We start from the raw sequence: 17,080 nt of genomic DNA on the forward strand, positions 1-17,080 counted from the left end.
CCAGCGGCACTTCCTCTATGCAACATAAAATCTACCTTCTCTGTTTCCTCTATACACTACTTTATTTCCTTCCATATATCATTGGTCACAATGAAATTACCCTTAGCAGAAATATCAGCAGATACATTTCAATATCCCTCTTTATATAATACAGAATAATGTTTTTAGAATGAAGGTGTTTGGTTCCTCTGTAGCCACAACCCATAAATCTTTTGGTATAATGGATAAAATATACTGTATATATTTAAACTCAGGAAAAGGCTTCTCCAATTCCCTTTTCCCAACTGTTACTGCAATATCAGGCTTCTGACTTGCATGAAGTACTTACTTGTCACTTACCATTTTGCTCTCTTTCCACACCAGTAGCCAATAAATCAGGTTCTCCCAGACTGATATCATTTATTCTTGTTCCCAAGCATTCTGTATGCAAAACCTTGCACCATTCGTCCGCTTCAAGCTCTGCCCAATGAGAAAGATAACGCACATGAAAAAGGTGCCTTTTAGATGATATCAGTAGAGAGAAATAAGCTACTAAAGCAGTGGCTATATGTTCAGTAAAACTCCCCTTTGGAGGCTCATCCTTCAGGACTCCCTTTAACTAATTACTGATGTAAAAAAACATTGTCAGCCTTAGGCTGAATATCTAGGACAGGGATCCCCAACCTTGTACACCTGTGAGCCACATTCAAATGGAAAAAGTGTTGGGGAGCAACACAAGCATGGAAAAAGGTCCTGGGGGTCCAAATAAAGACTGTGCCCGGCTATTTAACAGCCCCTATGTGGACTGGCAGCCTACAGAAGGCTCAGTTTGGCTTTATACTAAGTTTGTATACAACCAAAACTTGCCTCCATGCCAGAAATTCAAAAATGAGCAACTACTTTGACGCCACTGGGAGCAACATCCAAGGGGTTGGTGAGTAGCATGTTACTCCTGAGCCACTGGTTGGAGATCACTGATCTAGGATATCAAATAGCTTTTCACCATAAATCTCCTAGGTACTGAACTACACAGTACATATATGGATTTGGCCTAAATCTCACCCTACCTTACCTTCAAGTTGGACATTTAGGTGAATCTAGAAGAGCAAACAGGCATTATCCTCAAATCTCACCCTAACTCACCTTGAAGTTGAGCTTAAAGCAGTACCTAGGAGAACATATAGAGATTTGGCCTAAATCTCAGCCTAGCTTTACCTTCAAGTTGGACATTTAGGTGAATCTAGAAGAGCAAACATGCATTATCCTCAAGTCTCACCCTAACTGACCTTCAGATTAGTTTTCAGGTGTATATAGGAAAGCATATAGGGATTTTCCTAAACCTTTTTCTATTTGACCTTCAAGTTCAGGTATCTATGAGAGTATATAAGGATTTGCTCTTAATCTAATTCTGTCTGACTTTCAAGTTGGGCTACTGTGTATCTAGGAAAGAATATTGGGATCTGCCTTAAACATCATTCTAACTGACCCTCAAGTTGGACTTTCACATGTATTTAAGAGAGCAAATAGGGATGTGCTCCATAATATCTCCCTGGCTGTTCTTCAGCCCAAGTCCTCACAGATACAATGGTGACCTGAAATAATAATTCTGTCATTTCAGTTCTGAGTTAGAATTGGCCATTTTATTTAAAAAACAGTGATTTCATTTGGCTGTAGGAACTTCATTAGTGATGAGCAAATCTGCCCCATTTCAGTTCGCCGAAAAATTAGCGAAACACCAGGAAAATTTGTGAAACAGCGAAAAAATCCACAAAACACGTTTGTCGCGCAACTTTTATGACGCCTATTTTGTTGTCCGGGTCTTTTTTTGCTGCAACCCCATTTTGCTGTGTCCCCACCCACTTTGACGCGACCATGACTTTTTTTTGACGTGTGACAAATTTTTCTGCAGCAAATTTTTGTGGAAATTCGCTGTGAATGCATGCCTGGCAAAAAAATTTGCTCATCACTAAACTTCATTATATTTGATTGAAATGATGCTTGTCCTGGTTATAACCCATAATGCCTCCTGTTCCCGTAGTGCATCCTAAACAAATTTTTGGCTCCCATAACAACTCGGCATGGTATGTCTCAAAACATCTTAATCTATCAAATGTTGATGTTCAATCACAGCGTACTATTCAGAATTAATGAATTACAAAGACTTTGGGCCTGATTCACTAAAGTGCGATAAAAATTATCTTACGCTTTTTTGCGGTAAAAAAGGCGCGATAATTTGCGCGCGATTCACCATAGTATTATTGCGTGCGATAAATCGCCATTTTCGCATGCGATATTTCTCGCGCTAGTTTTACCGCATGCGTTAATTTCCGCGCTGAAAAGTATACGATCGCATGATTCACTATAACTTTGGTGCGCTAAATATTGCATTCGGCTATGCGAAAATTAACACCTACTACAGGCAGGCGAAAAATTATAGAAAAGTACAGTAAATGAGTTTTTTGCAATAAAATATGGACTTACAGTGTTATTTATTCAAGTCTGTGTTTCCCCTAGAGTGACGCAGCCGCCAGTTTGCAGCGAAATGTTCATTTTTAATACAGTAATTTTCCACAAGTATTGGCGTGTATGGCTAACATGGCGTGCGTTTATTTGCGCGACTATTTATATTTGGTTACAAGTGATGAAATGCTTCGCCAGGCATGGATTCACAGCGAATTTTTGGACGTGCGTTGAATTTCTTTGCGGCGGATTTTTTCATGCGTTTCGCAAAACAATCCGCCAATGGCAAAACGCATGAAAAAATTCCCACGCAAAAATTCAACGCACATCCAAAAATTTATACAAGCGTCAAAAAATAATAGTCACAGCAACAATTTTTTTGCCCGCACAACATTTTTGCCGTTTCGTGGATCTTTCGAAAGATTTGCTAATTTTTCACTAAAGATAACCAGAACACATTTGCTCATCACTAGTGGCTACTATTTATAAGCATCTACTATTTATATGATACCATTTATATTCAGGATTCGTTGAGGTTTGGCATGGTGCCGAGAGACTGGCGGATTGCTAATGTGGTGCCGTTATTTAAAAAGGGATCTCGTTCTCAGCCTGAAAACTATAGGCCTGTTAGTCTGACATCAGTAGTAGGAAAGCTTCTGGAAGGGGTAATAAGGGATAGGATAGTTGAATACATTGCAGTTCACAATACTATTAGTTTGTGCCAGCATGGTTTTATGCGTAACAGATCTTGCCAGACTAATTTAGTTGCCTTTTATGAGGAGGTGAGCAGGAACCTTGATGCTGGAATGGCAGTTGATGTCATCTACTTAGATTTTGCTAAAGCGTTTGATACAGTACCGCACAGAAGGTTAATGATCAAATTGAGGAATATTGGCCTAGAACATAATATTTGTAATTGGATAGAAAACTGGCTGAAGGATAGAGTACAAAGAGTGGTGGTAAATGGAACATTTTCTAATTGGGCCAGTGTGGTTAGTGGAGTACCGCAGGGGTCAGTCCTTGGTCCTTTGCTTTTTAACTTGTTTATTAATGACCTGGAGGTGGGCATAGAGAGTACTGTTTCTGTTTTTGCTGATGACACTAAATTGTGCAAAACTATAAGTTCCATGCAGGATGCTGCCGCTTTGCAGAGCGATTTGACAAAATTGGAAAACTGGGCAGCAAACTGGAAAATGAGGTTCAATGTTGACAAGTGCAAAGTTATGCACTTTGGTAGGAATAATATAAACGCAAACTATCTACTGAATGGTAGTGTGTTGGGGGCATCCTTAATGGAGAAGGATCTAGGGGTTTTTGTAGATCACAAGTTGTCTAATTCCAGGCAGTGTCATTCTGTGGCTACTACAGCAAATAAAGTGCTGTCTTGTATAAAAAAGGGCATTGACTCAAGGGATGAGAACATATTTTTGCCGCTTTATAGGTCCCTGGTAAGGCCTCACCTTGAGTATGCAGTGCAGTTTTGGGCTCCAGTCCTTAAGAAGGATATTAATGAGCTGGAGAGAGTGCAGAGACGTGCAACTAAACTGGTAAAGGGGATGGAAGATTTAAGCTATGAGGTTAGACTGTCGAGGTTGGGGTTGTTTTCTCTGGAAAAGAGGCGCTTGCGAGGGGACATGATTACTCTGTACAAGTACATTAGAGGGGATTATAGGCAGTTGGGGGATGTTCTTTTTTCCCATAAAAACAATCAGCGCACCAGAGGTCACCCCTATAGATTAGAGGAACGGAGCTTCCATTTGAAGCAGCGTAGGTGGTTTTTCACGGTGAGGGCAGTGAGGCTGTGGAATGCCCTTCCTAGTGATGTGGTAATGGCAGATTCTGTTAATGCCTATAAGAGGGGCCTGGATGAGTTTTTGAACAAGCAGAATATCCAAGGCTATTGTGATACTAATATCTACAGTTAGTACTAGTGGTTGTATATATATAGTTTATGTATGTGAGTGTATAGATTGGTTAGTATAGGTTGTGTGCTGGGTTTACTCGGATGGGTTGAACTTGATGGACAATGGTCTTTTTTCAACCCTATGTAACTATGTAACTATATGTGGCTAATATTTATATACACCATTTATATGCGGCGACAATTTTTATACACTATTTCTAAGCTACCATTCATATGTGGTGACTATTCGCGTGCGTAATTTAGCACATGTACCAATACCGCGCGTAAAAAAGCGCAAGTATGCTTATAGTGAATCGTGCAAAAAAATTGCCAAAATTAAGACGCGGTAAAATTTATAGCGCACACTAAAAATAGCGCACATTTTATCACACTTTAGTGAATCAGGCCCTTTGTGTTTTACAACAATGATTTTCACATAACATTAACTACATCTGTTAAAACAATAAAGTAAGTAGCGAGTTTGGTTCAAAGTGCAATTAAATAATTAAGGACTATTTTTCGGGTACCTAAGCAGCCAGATCTTTTTCACAGAAATCTTTCTCATTATCACTAAGCACTTAAGTCTGGCAAATGGCCCCTATAAAGGGGATATTGTTACCACTTGATAAAACTTTACTGAGTCTTTTAAATTCAGCTGTTTATTAAATGAGAAGGAAAGATAAAAACTAAGTAAGCTTTATCAGAAAAGTCTATGTAAATACAGCCATAAGCACTCACAGAAACACTGCACAAAAGAAACACAGGATTTCCTGTATTATTTTTTGTAAACATGTTCTTTGGTATCTGACTTCCTCTCTTTTAGAAAAATCCTTCATTCTCAGGGGCCATAATCTCTGCAGCTCTCTCCTCTCTCCCTTCTCCCGCACCCCCTTCCCTTAAGAATTCATAAAACTCACTCCCCCCTCCCTTAGGAATGTGCAATCTGAGCTACCAGTGGCAAGAGCTGCAGCAGGAAGCTATAAAGACCAAGCTAAAATGGCAGCTGCAATCTTAAACAAAGGGAGGGAGCATCTAGGGCTCTTTACTCGGGTATGGTAATGCTTTCTGCAGAATAAATATAGTGCTCTAGGGGGCACTAATGTGGCAAATCTATTGACAGTAAAATGTCAAAATAACTTTCCTTCTCCTTTAAATCTTTGCTCCCCACACGCAGTGCTCAGCGGTGAGTGACCTCTATCACTCCATAGAACTAATGGGAGTTTGACTGCTCAAAGCACTCAAGTACATCCTGATGAAATAACCCCCAAAGTTTGCTTATACCAGTATATGTTTCTAACATCCCACCTATATTTGAACCAGTGACCTTCAGGTTACTATGCAGCTTTTTATATACCCGTACTACGCATAACTTAGCAAAAACAGTTCCCCCCCTTAACCTTGCACCTGTACAGAGAGATACCATTAACCTATGGCAGCATAGGTATTTTCCTGTACTAAGCACAATTCAGCAGGAACAGCCCCCTAAGTTTGCTCATAGCCTGTACAGAGAGATACCATAAAACTATGTCAGCATAGGTATTCCCCTGTACTAAGCACAATTCAGCAGGAACAGCCCCTAAGTTTGCTCATAGCCTGTACAGAGAGATACCATAAAACTATGGCAGCATAGGGATTCCCCTGTACTAAGCACAATTCAGCAGGAACAGCCCCCCTAGGCTTACTCATAGCCTGTACAGAGATATACAATTACAAGCACTAAGCACAGTTTAACAGAAACAGCCCTAAATTTGCTCTGAACACACAGATAGAGTAAAACCATATCCAACATAGATATTATCCTGTACTAAGCACAATTGAGCAAAGTAAATCAAGAGGATGGTGTCCCTGGGGTTTCGTCTGACAACTAGAACATGATATGTACCCCCCATGGAATTTTCTGTAGGGATCTGGCAGATGGTTCCTTATCAACAGCCCATTCATGGGATGCGCCTTGCGGCTAGATAAGCAATCTTACGTGCATTGGATATTTTCCCCTGCATCGTGACACATGTAAAATGCTCCTAATCTGGTAACTCACTCAGTTTAATGAACCAGCCTATTTACTAGAATGATTGCATATACAGGATTTCTGCAAGTGAATTCCTTCAGAAAGGAACGGCTTTATCTTTAAAAGCCCCATGTATTCAGCTGCAGGATTCATATAGCATTAATATAGGATTCATATAGCATTAATATAGGATTCATATAGCATTAATATAGGATTCATATAGCATTAATATAGGATTCATATAGCATTAATATAGGATTCATATAGCATTAATATAGGATTCATATAGCAGATAATTCTGTCTATTAATGAACGACTGCTCCTTTTTCTGTAAGATCTGGTTTTTAAATAAAGGATTAGGGAAAAAAATCAGAGTTCAGGATCTGTTTTTTTACAAACCGGCCGCATTTGCGTCTATGTGGGGATTCTCCGCCATTTCGCGAATCTTTTGAAAGATTCGCAAATATTTCGGCGAAGCAGAGACAGATTCGCTTGTAACTATTTGTGACATGACAGTAATCACAATCGCTGCTCATATTATAGTCCTGGTATGGGACCTTGGGTTTTCCCGGATAAGGGATCTTTTCGTAATTTGGATCTCCATGACTTAAGTCTGTTAAAAACCATTTAAATATTGAATAAACCCAATAGGACTGTTCTGCCCCCAATAAGGGGTAATTATATCTTAGTTGGGATCAAGTACAGGTACTGTTTTATTATTACAGAGAAAAGGGAATCATTTAACCATTAAATAAACCCAATAGGGCTGTTCTGCCCCCAATAAGGGGTAATTATATCTTAGTTGGGATCAAGTACAGGTACTGTTTTATTATTACAGAGAAAAGGGAATCATTTAACCATTACATAAACCCAATAGGACTGTTCTGCCCCCAATAAGGGGTAATTATATCTTAGTTGGGATCAAGTACAGGTACTGTTTTATTATTACAGAGAAAAGGGAATCATTTAACCATTACATAAACCCAATAGGACTGTTCTGCCCCCAATAAGGGGTAATTATATCTTAGTTGGGATCAAGTACAGGTACTGTTTTATTATTACAGAGAAAAGGGAATCATTTAACCATTAAATAAACCCAATAGGGCTGTTCTGCCCCCAATAAGGGGTAATTATATCTTAGTTGGGATCAAGTACAGGTACTGTTTTATTATTACAGAGAAAAAAGAAACCATTTTTAAAAATTTGAATTATTTGCTTATAATGGAGCCTATGGGAGATGGCCTTTCCGTAATTCGGAACTTTCTAGATAACGGATTTCCAGATAAGGAATCCCATACCTGTATAGGTCTTAATTTTCTTGAAAAGAGAGCTTCCAATTTTTGTACTTGGTAAATCTGGAAAACCGAAGGTTAGAAATCTCAGATTGATGTTTGAGTTTTTTTGAAATTCACAAAAAACCAAAGTCTTGAATAAGAATAAGTAGATCTGCATGTGAACCTAGCACTGGTTAGGGTAATAAACAAAGACTATAGTAATTGTTCTCAGAAAGACAGGAAAATTTGCGAAACTACAGAAAATCCGTGAAACGCGCTTGTCGCGTTACTTTTTTGTCACCCGAGTCTTTTTTTTACGTGACCGCGCCGAATTTGATGCTGCCACGTCCAATTTGACCCGATTTTGCCTTGCAACTAATTTTTCAGTGACGAAGTTTCACAAAGCAATGGCGAAATGTGGAAATTTACTGCAAATCCATTTCTGGGGAAAAAATTTACTCATTATAAATCATATATAGTGTAACTTATTCCTTTCATTCCAAGCCAGAATTATACCATGTTGCACTTTCTGAGGTTTATACAAAGCTCCGTCTCCCCTAAATGCCAATTTGTATTAGCAATTAGCTTTTTTAGTTTTATTAATAAAACAGTAGCCTGTACGTGATAGTAGCTAAAGTGCACAAATCCATGTTGGTGGCAAAACGATCCTTTTGGATTTATGTAATATTTTTAGTAGATTAATAAAGACCCATTCATGAGTGCAATTGCCGTTGTGGTTGTGCTAAAATGGAAGCAGTCATTGCACTCCTTGTTTGAAAATGGTTTATTTAGATGAAACAGGGTTTTACATATAAGTTTGTTTATATAGTATATTTTTATAGAAGCCTACATTGTTTGGGGGGTATAGTTTTTCAGTGAAATAATCAAAATTACGGAAAAAATAGTAACCAAAGAACTTAATTATTCTGCTTAATAGATCCCATATCTGTACACAATAACAATTAGTAATGTTAGTTAATGACTATTAGGCCTTCTTGTATCAGTTATCTTCTACACAAGTCATATTGTTGTTACCATATCTGTACACAATAACTGTACACAATAACAATTAGTAATGTTAGTTAATGACTATTAGGCCTTCTTGTATCAGTTATCTTCTACACAAGTCATATTGTTGTTACCAGAATCTATAATGAAAACCCCAGGGGCTCCAAATACATTCAAAGGTTGTAAATGAATTGTTTCTAAATTTAATTTGTTGGGGTTTTTTTTTTTGCAAAATAAGTTTAGAATCAGCAGTCTTTCATATTGTCAAAACATTTTCATTAGTTACCAAATTTGACCAAATCAAATGGGTTTGCTTCGCCTGTCTAAAAGCAACTGCAGCAAATACAAAATGTTAGTTGCAAAAGGCAGGTTTGTCCAGTTGCTCAGTATTTAAAGACAGCTCATAATTCTTTTTGTTGGAGATTATTAACATTTTTGAATTTTAAAGTCTATGAAAAAGTTTTATTCTTCATTGAGTCTTAAGGGCATATATATAAAAATTAATGGTGAGCAACTTTTTGGGCAGGCATGGATTCGCAGCGGATCTCCGCATTTCGCCATTGGCAAATTGTCTTGTGAAACTTCAGCGAAAACCCGGTGTGGAAAAATTTGTTGCGCATCAAAAAAAGCTGCAGTCGCGTCAAAAAAAGTTGCAGCTGCGTCAAAATGGGCATGGGCACGTCAGAATGGTTGTGGCAAAATAGGTGTGGTTGTGTAAAAATGGACACAGTCGCATCAAAATAGGCAGGCGACAAAAAAGTTGCACTACAAAAGCATTTCACAAATTTTTCACCATTTCACACATTTTTCTATAGTTTTGCAATTTTTTCTGTGTAGCGAAACGGGACCCATTCACTCATCACTAATTTTGAGCTCAAATGAGTGTTCTTCTTCTGTCAGCTTTTCCTCTCATTCTTTATACATGCAAAATAGGCGCAGTTGGGGCAAAAATAGGCGCAGTCATGGCAAAAAAAGATGTGCGCGACAAATGCGTTTCGTGGATTTTTCCCCTTTTTGCTTCACTGAAAAATTAGCGAAACGGCAGAAAAATTCACAATACGGCGACAAATCTGCAAAACGCATTTAGTGATGAGTGGATCTGTCCTGTTTCGCTTTGCCATAAAATTCGCCAATGGCGAAATGCGGAAATTCGCTGCGAATCCATGCCTCGTGAAAAAATTCGCTCATCACTAATTAAAATTCAATATTGTACATTTTTTCGAGAATATTGCTACAGAAAAACATGACTTTTTGAACTCCAATGTTTGAAATTTAGCAAACAATAAATTTACTTAAATTCAAATGAAAAAAATCAGCAAAATCAGAATGAATTTGTAGAAATCGATGAAACAATGCAATGTTCGGAAATATGTTTTTCTGCTAATCAATGTGATCAAAAAAGCCTCACGCGTTTTGTGCCTTATGAGGCAACAAGTGCCCCATAAGGCACAAAACGCTCTATGCTGCTTTTCTTGCCCTGATAAATGTTATTTTTATTTTTCACTACTGTTTAGACTATTGATGGCTGTTTTCTTGCAAACAGTATTCATCTATTACTTTATTATTATCACAAAGACTTTACTACCGTTGCTGAACTTCTCTTTTCCAGCAGGGCATTTACACCTTATACATTTCAAGGAATGAACCTTGACTGAATCCAGAAAAGCTTTTACATCTACTTCAATAATTCATGGTGCATCCTTATAGCGCCAGGGTAACGTACCAGATTCACAGGCAAAGGTTTTTGAGGTGTCGTCTGTGAAAAATATGCCTAAAGCGTGCTTCTTCGTAGTTTTGGGGAGCCGAAGAATATTTTTCACATTATTGAGTTCTGTGACCTAGAAAAACAACAACAGAGCAGTAAAGAAAAGGAGTTTGTTGTATGAGGCAGCAAATTAAATTCTAGCACAAACAGAGAGAGAAATTACAGGGCTCAAGGGTGTGCGGTTATAAAAGCAAAAGGGGTTTATGAAAAGGTGCCGGCCCTTTATTCGGCACAAAATAACTCTCTGCTTCAGCATAAACACAGGTTCTAGAATTCATCAGACTGTATAGGCACTACATTTGCACAATATAATTCTGCCAAATTTATATTCAATAATAGAGGGTACTTGGCCTGATATTCCTTCTGAAAGGTGTCTTATTGAACCTTAAGGCTATATCTTTGTCCAACAACTACCACCATGGAGTTAACATGGACTAATGTTCTGCCAATTAAGATAAAAAAATTCTACTAGACACCCTGGATGCTCCAACATTGTCATTTAGCCAATATGACTGAACTTACTATATATATACAATAGTCAATATGACTGAACTTATTATATATATACAATAGCCAAAATGACTGAACTTACTATATATATACAATAGCCAATATGACTGAACTTACTATATATATACAATAGCCAATATGACTGAACTTATTATATATATACAATAGCCAAAATGACTGAACTTATTATATATATACAATAGCCAATATGACTGAACTTACTATATATATACAATAGCCAATATGACTGAACTTATTATATATATACAATAGCCAAAATGACTGAACTTACTATATATATACAATAGCCAATATGACTGAACTTACTATATATATACAATAGCCAATATGACTGAACTTATTATATATATACAATAGCCAAAATGACTGAACTTACTATATATATACAATAGCCAATATGACTGAACTTACTATATATATACAATAGCCAATATGACTGAATTTACTATATATATACAATAGCCAAAATGACTGAACTTACTATATATATACAATAGCCAATATGACTGAACTTATTATATATATACAATAGCCAAAATGACTGAACTTATTATATATATACAATAGCCAAAATGACTGAACTTACTATATATATACAATAGCCAATATGACTGAACTTATTATATATATACAATAGCCAAAATGACTGAACTTACTATATATATACAATAGCCAATATGACTGAACTTACTATATATATACAATAGCCAATATGACTGAACTTATTATATATATACAATAGCCAAAATGACTGAACTTACTATATATATACAATAGCCAATATGACTGAACTTACTATATATATACAATAGCCAATATGACTGAATTTACTATATATATACAATAGCCAAAATGACTGAACTTACTATATATATACAATAGCCAATATGACTGAACTTACTATATATATACAATAGCCAATATGACTGAACTTACTATATATATACAATAGCCAATATGACTGAACTTACTATATATATACAATAGCCAATATGACTGAACTTACTATATATATACAATAGCCAATATGACTGAACTTACTATATATATACAATAGCCAATATGACTGAATTTACTATATATATACAATAGCCAATATGACTGAACTTACTATATATATACAATAGCCAATATGACTGAACTTACTATATATATACAATAGCCAATATGACTGAACTTACTATATATATACAATAGCCAATATGACTGAACTTACTATATATATACAATAGCCAATATGACTGAACTTACTATATATATACAATAGCCAATATGACTGAACTTACTATATATATACAATAGCCAATATGACTGAACTTACTATATATATACAATAGCCAATATGACTGAATTTACTATATATATACAATAGCCAATATGACTGATGTCTAACTTACTTAAATCTTATGCCAGGGATAAGACAGTGGAGGCTTCCTAGGTTTCTAAAGTAGTAGTAGTAGGTTTTGCTACCCAAACACGTTACTAGGAGGTCTTATGGTGACCCTGCTAGAACCATGGCTGTCCTTTATACCATCAGCTTCTTTGGAGTTTCAAACCTGGAGCCCAAAGTCTAAACACATCAATTTAGCAATGACTACCATTATAAGTCCAAATAGCCCTGAATAAATAGGACATCATAGACTCAAATGACAAATTGCACAGTTCCAAATACTACATTTTATAAGGACCCAGCAATATCAGAACTTGTTTCTGAGGGACATGGGGAATGGTTGGAAAACCAAGGATAAATGGAGACAGAAGAAGGCAGAATGAAAGGTAAAAATGAGCAGAGACAAGGGTTTAGATCAGAAGAAAAGGAAAAAGACAAGTTCATGAAAATAGGAGGAGTCCAAAAGTGTTTATGTGACAGTTTAAAATAATTTGTTTTTCAGTGATAAGTTCCCATAAATAACAAATGAAGTTTTGTCTTGAATACCTTTGAATGAATTGGTGCCAGAGGCAGCTCTAGAGAGTGAGAACAAAATACTCACAAACTAAAATATAGAAGACATAAATGCAAAAGTCGCATTTTATGAGACAGACATTAAAAGTGTCTTTGTGATACAAAGTCTGTGTGATACATGGCCCCGTGCCGGTACCTCCAAGAGAAAAATGAACACGCAGAGAGGGATGTACTGTATGTTCTGCCCCATTTTGTTTTTCGCATTTGTATGGCCATAAATCTTTTCCAAACCCTGCATTTTGTCATTCTGCCTATACTGCACATAAAATGGACGACATGTTAAGAAACACAGAAAGCAATATTGAGCATCAAAGGCAGCAAAAATAAAAACAAAACCACTAGGCAGGGAGACAGAAACTGTCCTGTAGGCTGAAATTGTTCAATTGTTGTTCAATTATTGCTTTAGTATGGAAATTAGGAGAACTTGTTTAATGATAACCGTGCATGTAGTTTCTATCCATGCTCTTTGGCACACAGAAGAAGCTGAAAAGGCTTTATAATAGGGATGAGAGGATATTTTTGATGGACACAAGACTTAATGCAGAGGTGTCAAAACTAAGGGGCCCAAACAAAGTACGTCAGATTGTGATCTAGATTAATTAATTTATTTAAAGTCCTAAGTACCCCCTGGAACTATAGCAGGGTAAATGTTACCCCACATATACACCTGAAGGCCAGCTAGGGTGAGATTTGGGGTGAGTGCTTATTTGTGCCCTGGGTACCCCTGGAACTATAGCAGGGTGACTGTTACCCCAATGTTTCTATATATCTGTAACCTTGTTATGAGCTAAGGGGGCCCAGCCTGAAGGCCAGTTAGGGGGAGATTTGGGGTGAGTGCTTATTTGTGCCCTGGGTACCCCTGGAACTATAGCAGGGTGACTGTTACCCCAATGTTTCTATATATATCTGTAACCTTGTTATGGGCTAAGGGGGCCCGGCCTGAAGGCCAGTTAGGGGGAGATATGGGGTGAGTGCTTATTTGTGCCCTGGGTACCCCTGGAACTATAGCAGGGTGACTGTTACCCCAATGTTTCTATATATCTGTAACCTTGTTATGAGCTAAGGGGGCCCAGCCTGAAGGCCAGTTAGGGGGAGATTTGGAGTGAGTGCTTATTTGTGCCCTGGGTACCCCTGGAACTATAGCAGGGTGACTGTTACCCCAATGTTTCTATATATCTGTAACCTTGTTATGAGCTAAGGGGGCCCAGCCTGAAGGCCAGTTAGGGGGAGATTTGGGGTGAGTGCTTATTTGTGCCCTGGGTACCCCTGGAACTATAGCAGGGTGACTGTTACCCCAATGTTTCTATATATCTGTAACCTTGTTATGAGCTAAGGGGGCCCAGCCTGAAGGCCAGTTAGGGGAGATATGGGGTGAGTGCTTATTTGTGCCCTGGGTACCCCTGGAACTATAGCAGGGTGACTGTTACCCCAATGTTTCTATATATCTGTAACCTTGTTATGAGCTAAGGGGGCCCAGCCTGAAGGCCAGTTAGGGGGAGATTTGAGGTGAGTGCTTATTTGTGCCCTGGGTACCCCTGGAACTATAGCAGGGTGACTGTTATCCCACTGTATCTGTATATGTGTAACCTTGCTAAAGGGGCAAGGTAAATAGAAATATACAGAAGAGTAGCCCCCATACTGTACAGTCTATATAAGGTATAATTAGTTAAACAAATATCAAGTTTGATACTAGTTTCACCCCATGAATACAAATACACTGCAAATCTGAAATCTGACAGCGCTGCTGTTTCTTTAATCAGAGATCTCTCGCCTACTAAGCACAGTTTACCTTTTCATGCTGAAATGTAAGTTGTCAAAAGAGCAGGCACACAATAATGGGGAACATGAATAAAGAGCAGGGGAAAGCATTAGTGCCTCTGTTATACATTCATCTTTTATGCACTTGTCCTACATGCAGCCTGAATAATTCACATGGCGCTTACAAAGAGCTGAATTAATCGCTTTCACTGTGTACAGAGTACAGTTCTTCATTCCAATTAACACCCTGTCCAGATCTCACCTGCCCTGTGCGGGTAACCCCTCCGCTAGCTTTATAGAGACACATTGATTGCTCCGCAAAAAAAAAGATGGAAACCAGAATCATTACAGCCAACGGAATCTGACAGCAAATAACAGTCTGACACATTGTGATATGGAACCTTTAACCCTCGTATGACTAACAGGGCTGTGTAACACTTTCTTCTCTTCTACTGATCCATAGGTGTTATGAGAAAATGAATAGACACCGGCAAAGGCAGGTTGTCATTTTTACTTATTTTGCTTTACGTATGTGCTGAAAAGAATCAAACTTTACTACAAAAAAGGGTGTAAATTACTTTTAGGTAATTTTGCTAAAATAAAAAAGCCTACCGCGCTTGTTACCCAGAGTAACCCATTAATTTCTGGACTATATTCAAGAGCAAATATGGTTTTAATTTGAATGAGACTTCTCTGATATTATATAAAGTAACTGATGCCCAGCAGTGAAAAGAGAGAATAAAGTGTTGACTGTATATAATGTCAGTCTTTACTACTTTAGCTTTTGTTTCTATAGGGTAACTAGAGTAACCCTTCCAAGGTGTTTCCCTTGTCTCTATCCTAAAAGCAGACAAAAAAATATATAATTTTATTGATATTGTATTTTGAAATTATCTTGAAATTCAGAAACAATCCACTTTACATTGAAAAGACAAATAGTTTCAGATGGTGTCGTATTTGCATTCCTAGTATGTGTATGGGATCGCTTATCATCCGGAAACCTATTATCCAGAAAGCTCCGAATTACAGAAAACCTGTCTCCCATAGACTCCATTTTAATCAAATAATTCAGAATTTTAAAACCGATTTCTTTTTTCTCTGTAATAATAAAACAGTACCTGTACTTGATCCCAACTAAGATATAATTAATCCTTATTGGGGGCAGAACAGTCCTATTGGGTTTATTTAATGGTTAAATGATTCCCTTTTCTCTGTAATAATAAAACAGTACCTGTACTTGATCCCAACTAAGATATAATTACCCCTTATTGGGGGCAGAACAGCCCTATTGGGTTTAATTCATGGTTAAATGATTCCCTTTTCTCTGTAATAATAAAACAGTACCTGTACTTGATCCCAACTAAGATATAATTACCCCTTATTGGGGGCAGAACAGTCCTATTGGGTTTATTTAATGGTTAAATGATTCCCTTTTCTCTGTAATAATAAAACAGTACTTGTACTTGATCCCAACTAAGATATAATTACCCCTTATTGGGGGCAGAACAGCCCTATTGGGTTTAATTCATGGTTAAATGATTCCCTTTTCTCTGTAATAATAAAACAGTACCTGTACTTGATCCCAACTAAGATATAATTACCCCTTATTGGGGCAGAACAGCCCTATTGGGTTTATTTAATGGTTAAATGATTCCCTTTTCTCTGTAATAATAAAACAGTACCTGTACTTGATCCCAACTAAGATATAATTACCCCTTATTGGGGGCAGAACAGCCCTATTGGGTTTAATTCATGGTTAAATGATTCCCTTTTCTCTGTAATAATAAAACAGTACCTGTACTTGATCCCAACTAAGATATAATTACCCCTTATTGGGGGCAGAACAGCCCTATTGGGTTTATTTCATGGTTAAATGATTCCCTTTTCTCTGTAATAATAAAACAGTACCTGTAATTGATCCCAACTCAGGTATAATAAATCCTTATTGGATGCAAAACAATCCTATTGGGTTTAATTAATGTTTTATTGATTTTTTAGTAGACTTAAGGTATGGAGATCCAAATTACGGAAAGACCCCTTATCTGGAATACCCTTCGTCCAGATCATTCTGGATAAGAGGTCCCATACCTGTAATATATTTTCCAGGTTGTTGGAAAATCAAAGCTGCTCGGGTCTGATTCGTATCTTATAACTGTTGATTTACACGTTGGGGATTATACTGAACTGAAGTAACATTGGAGCTTTATTTTAATACAAAATCCATTTTTATATCATTTTTGTTGAGCTTTGAAAAATAAAGTCTCTTTTGTCCTGAACTTATCATCTTATATAGCATGAAATGGTTTATACAGTATGGATATTGTGTTCCTCTAAGGACTTCAGTGACTACATATGGGCTTTGGAAATCAATTACTCAATAAATAAAACTGTGACACAGGAAAATAGATAATAATAAGTGAAAGAAAGAGTT

At 37.2% G+C, this 17,080-nt stretch overlaps 1 protein-coding gene across 2 annotated transcripts in view; it reads right to left on the minus strand.

Moving 5' to 3' along the window:
• The window catches only part of dok5 (docking protein 5), a 119,986-nt gene that overhangs the window by 22,683 nt on the left and 80,223 nt on the right, over positions 1–17,080 (minus strand). For both annotated transcript variants that reach the window (XM_031894773.1, XM_002935385.4), the window contains exons 3-4: positions 10,356–10,470; positions 340–459 (exon numbers count right to left, since the gene is read on the minus strand). In XM_031894773.1, the coding sequence (XP_031750633.1) occupies positions 340–459; positions 10,356–10,470 (235 nt within the window). The remainder of the gene's footprint in view (positions 1–339; positions 460–10,355; positions 10,471–17,080) is intronic.

Source organism: Xenopus tropicalis, chromosome 10, assembly GCF_000004195.4.
Source record: "Xenopus tropicalis strain Nigerian chromosome 10, UCB_Xtro_10.0, whole genome shotgun sequence".
In the NCBI taxonomy this organism is placed as follows: domain Eukaryota; kingdom Metazoa; phylum Chordata; class Amphibia; order Anura; family Pipidae; genus Xenopus; species Xenopus tropicalis.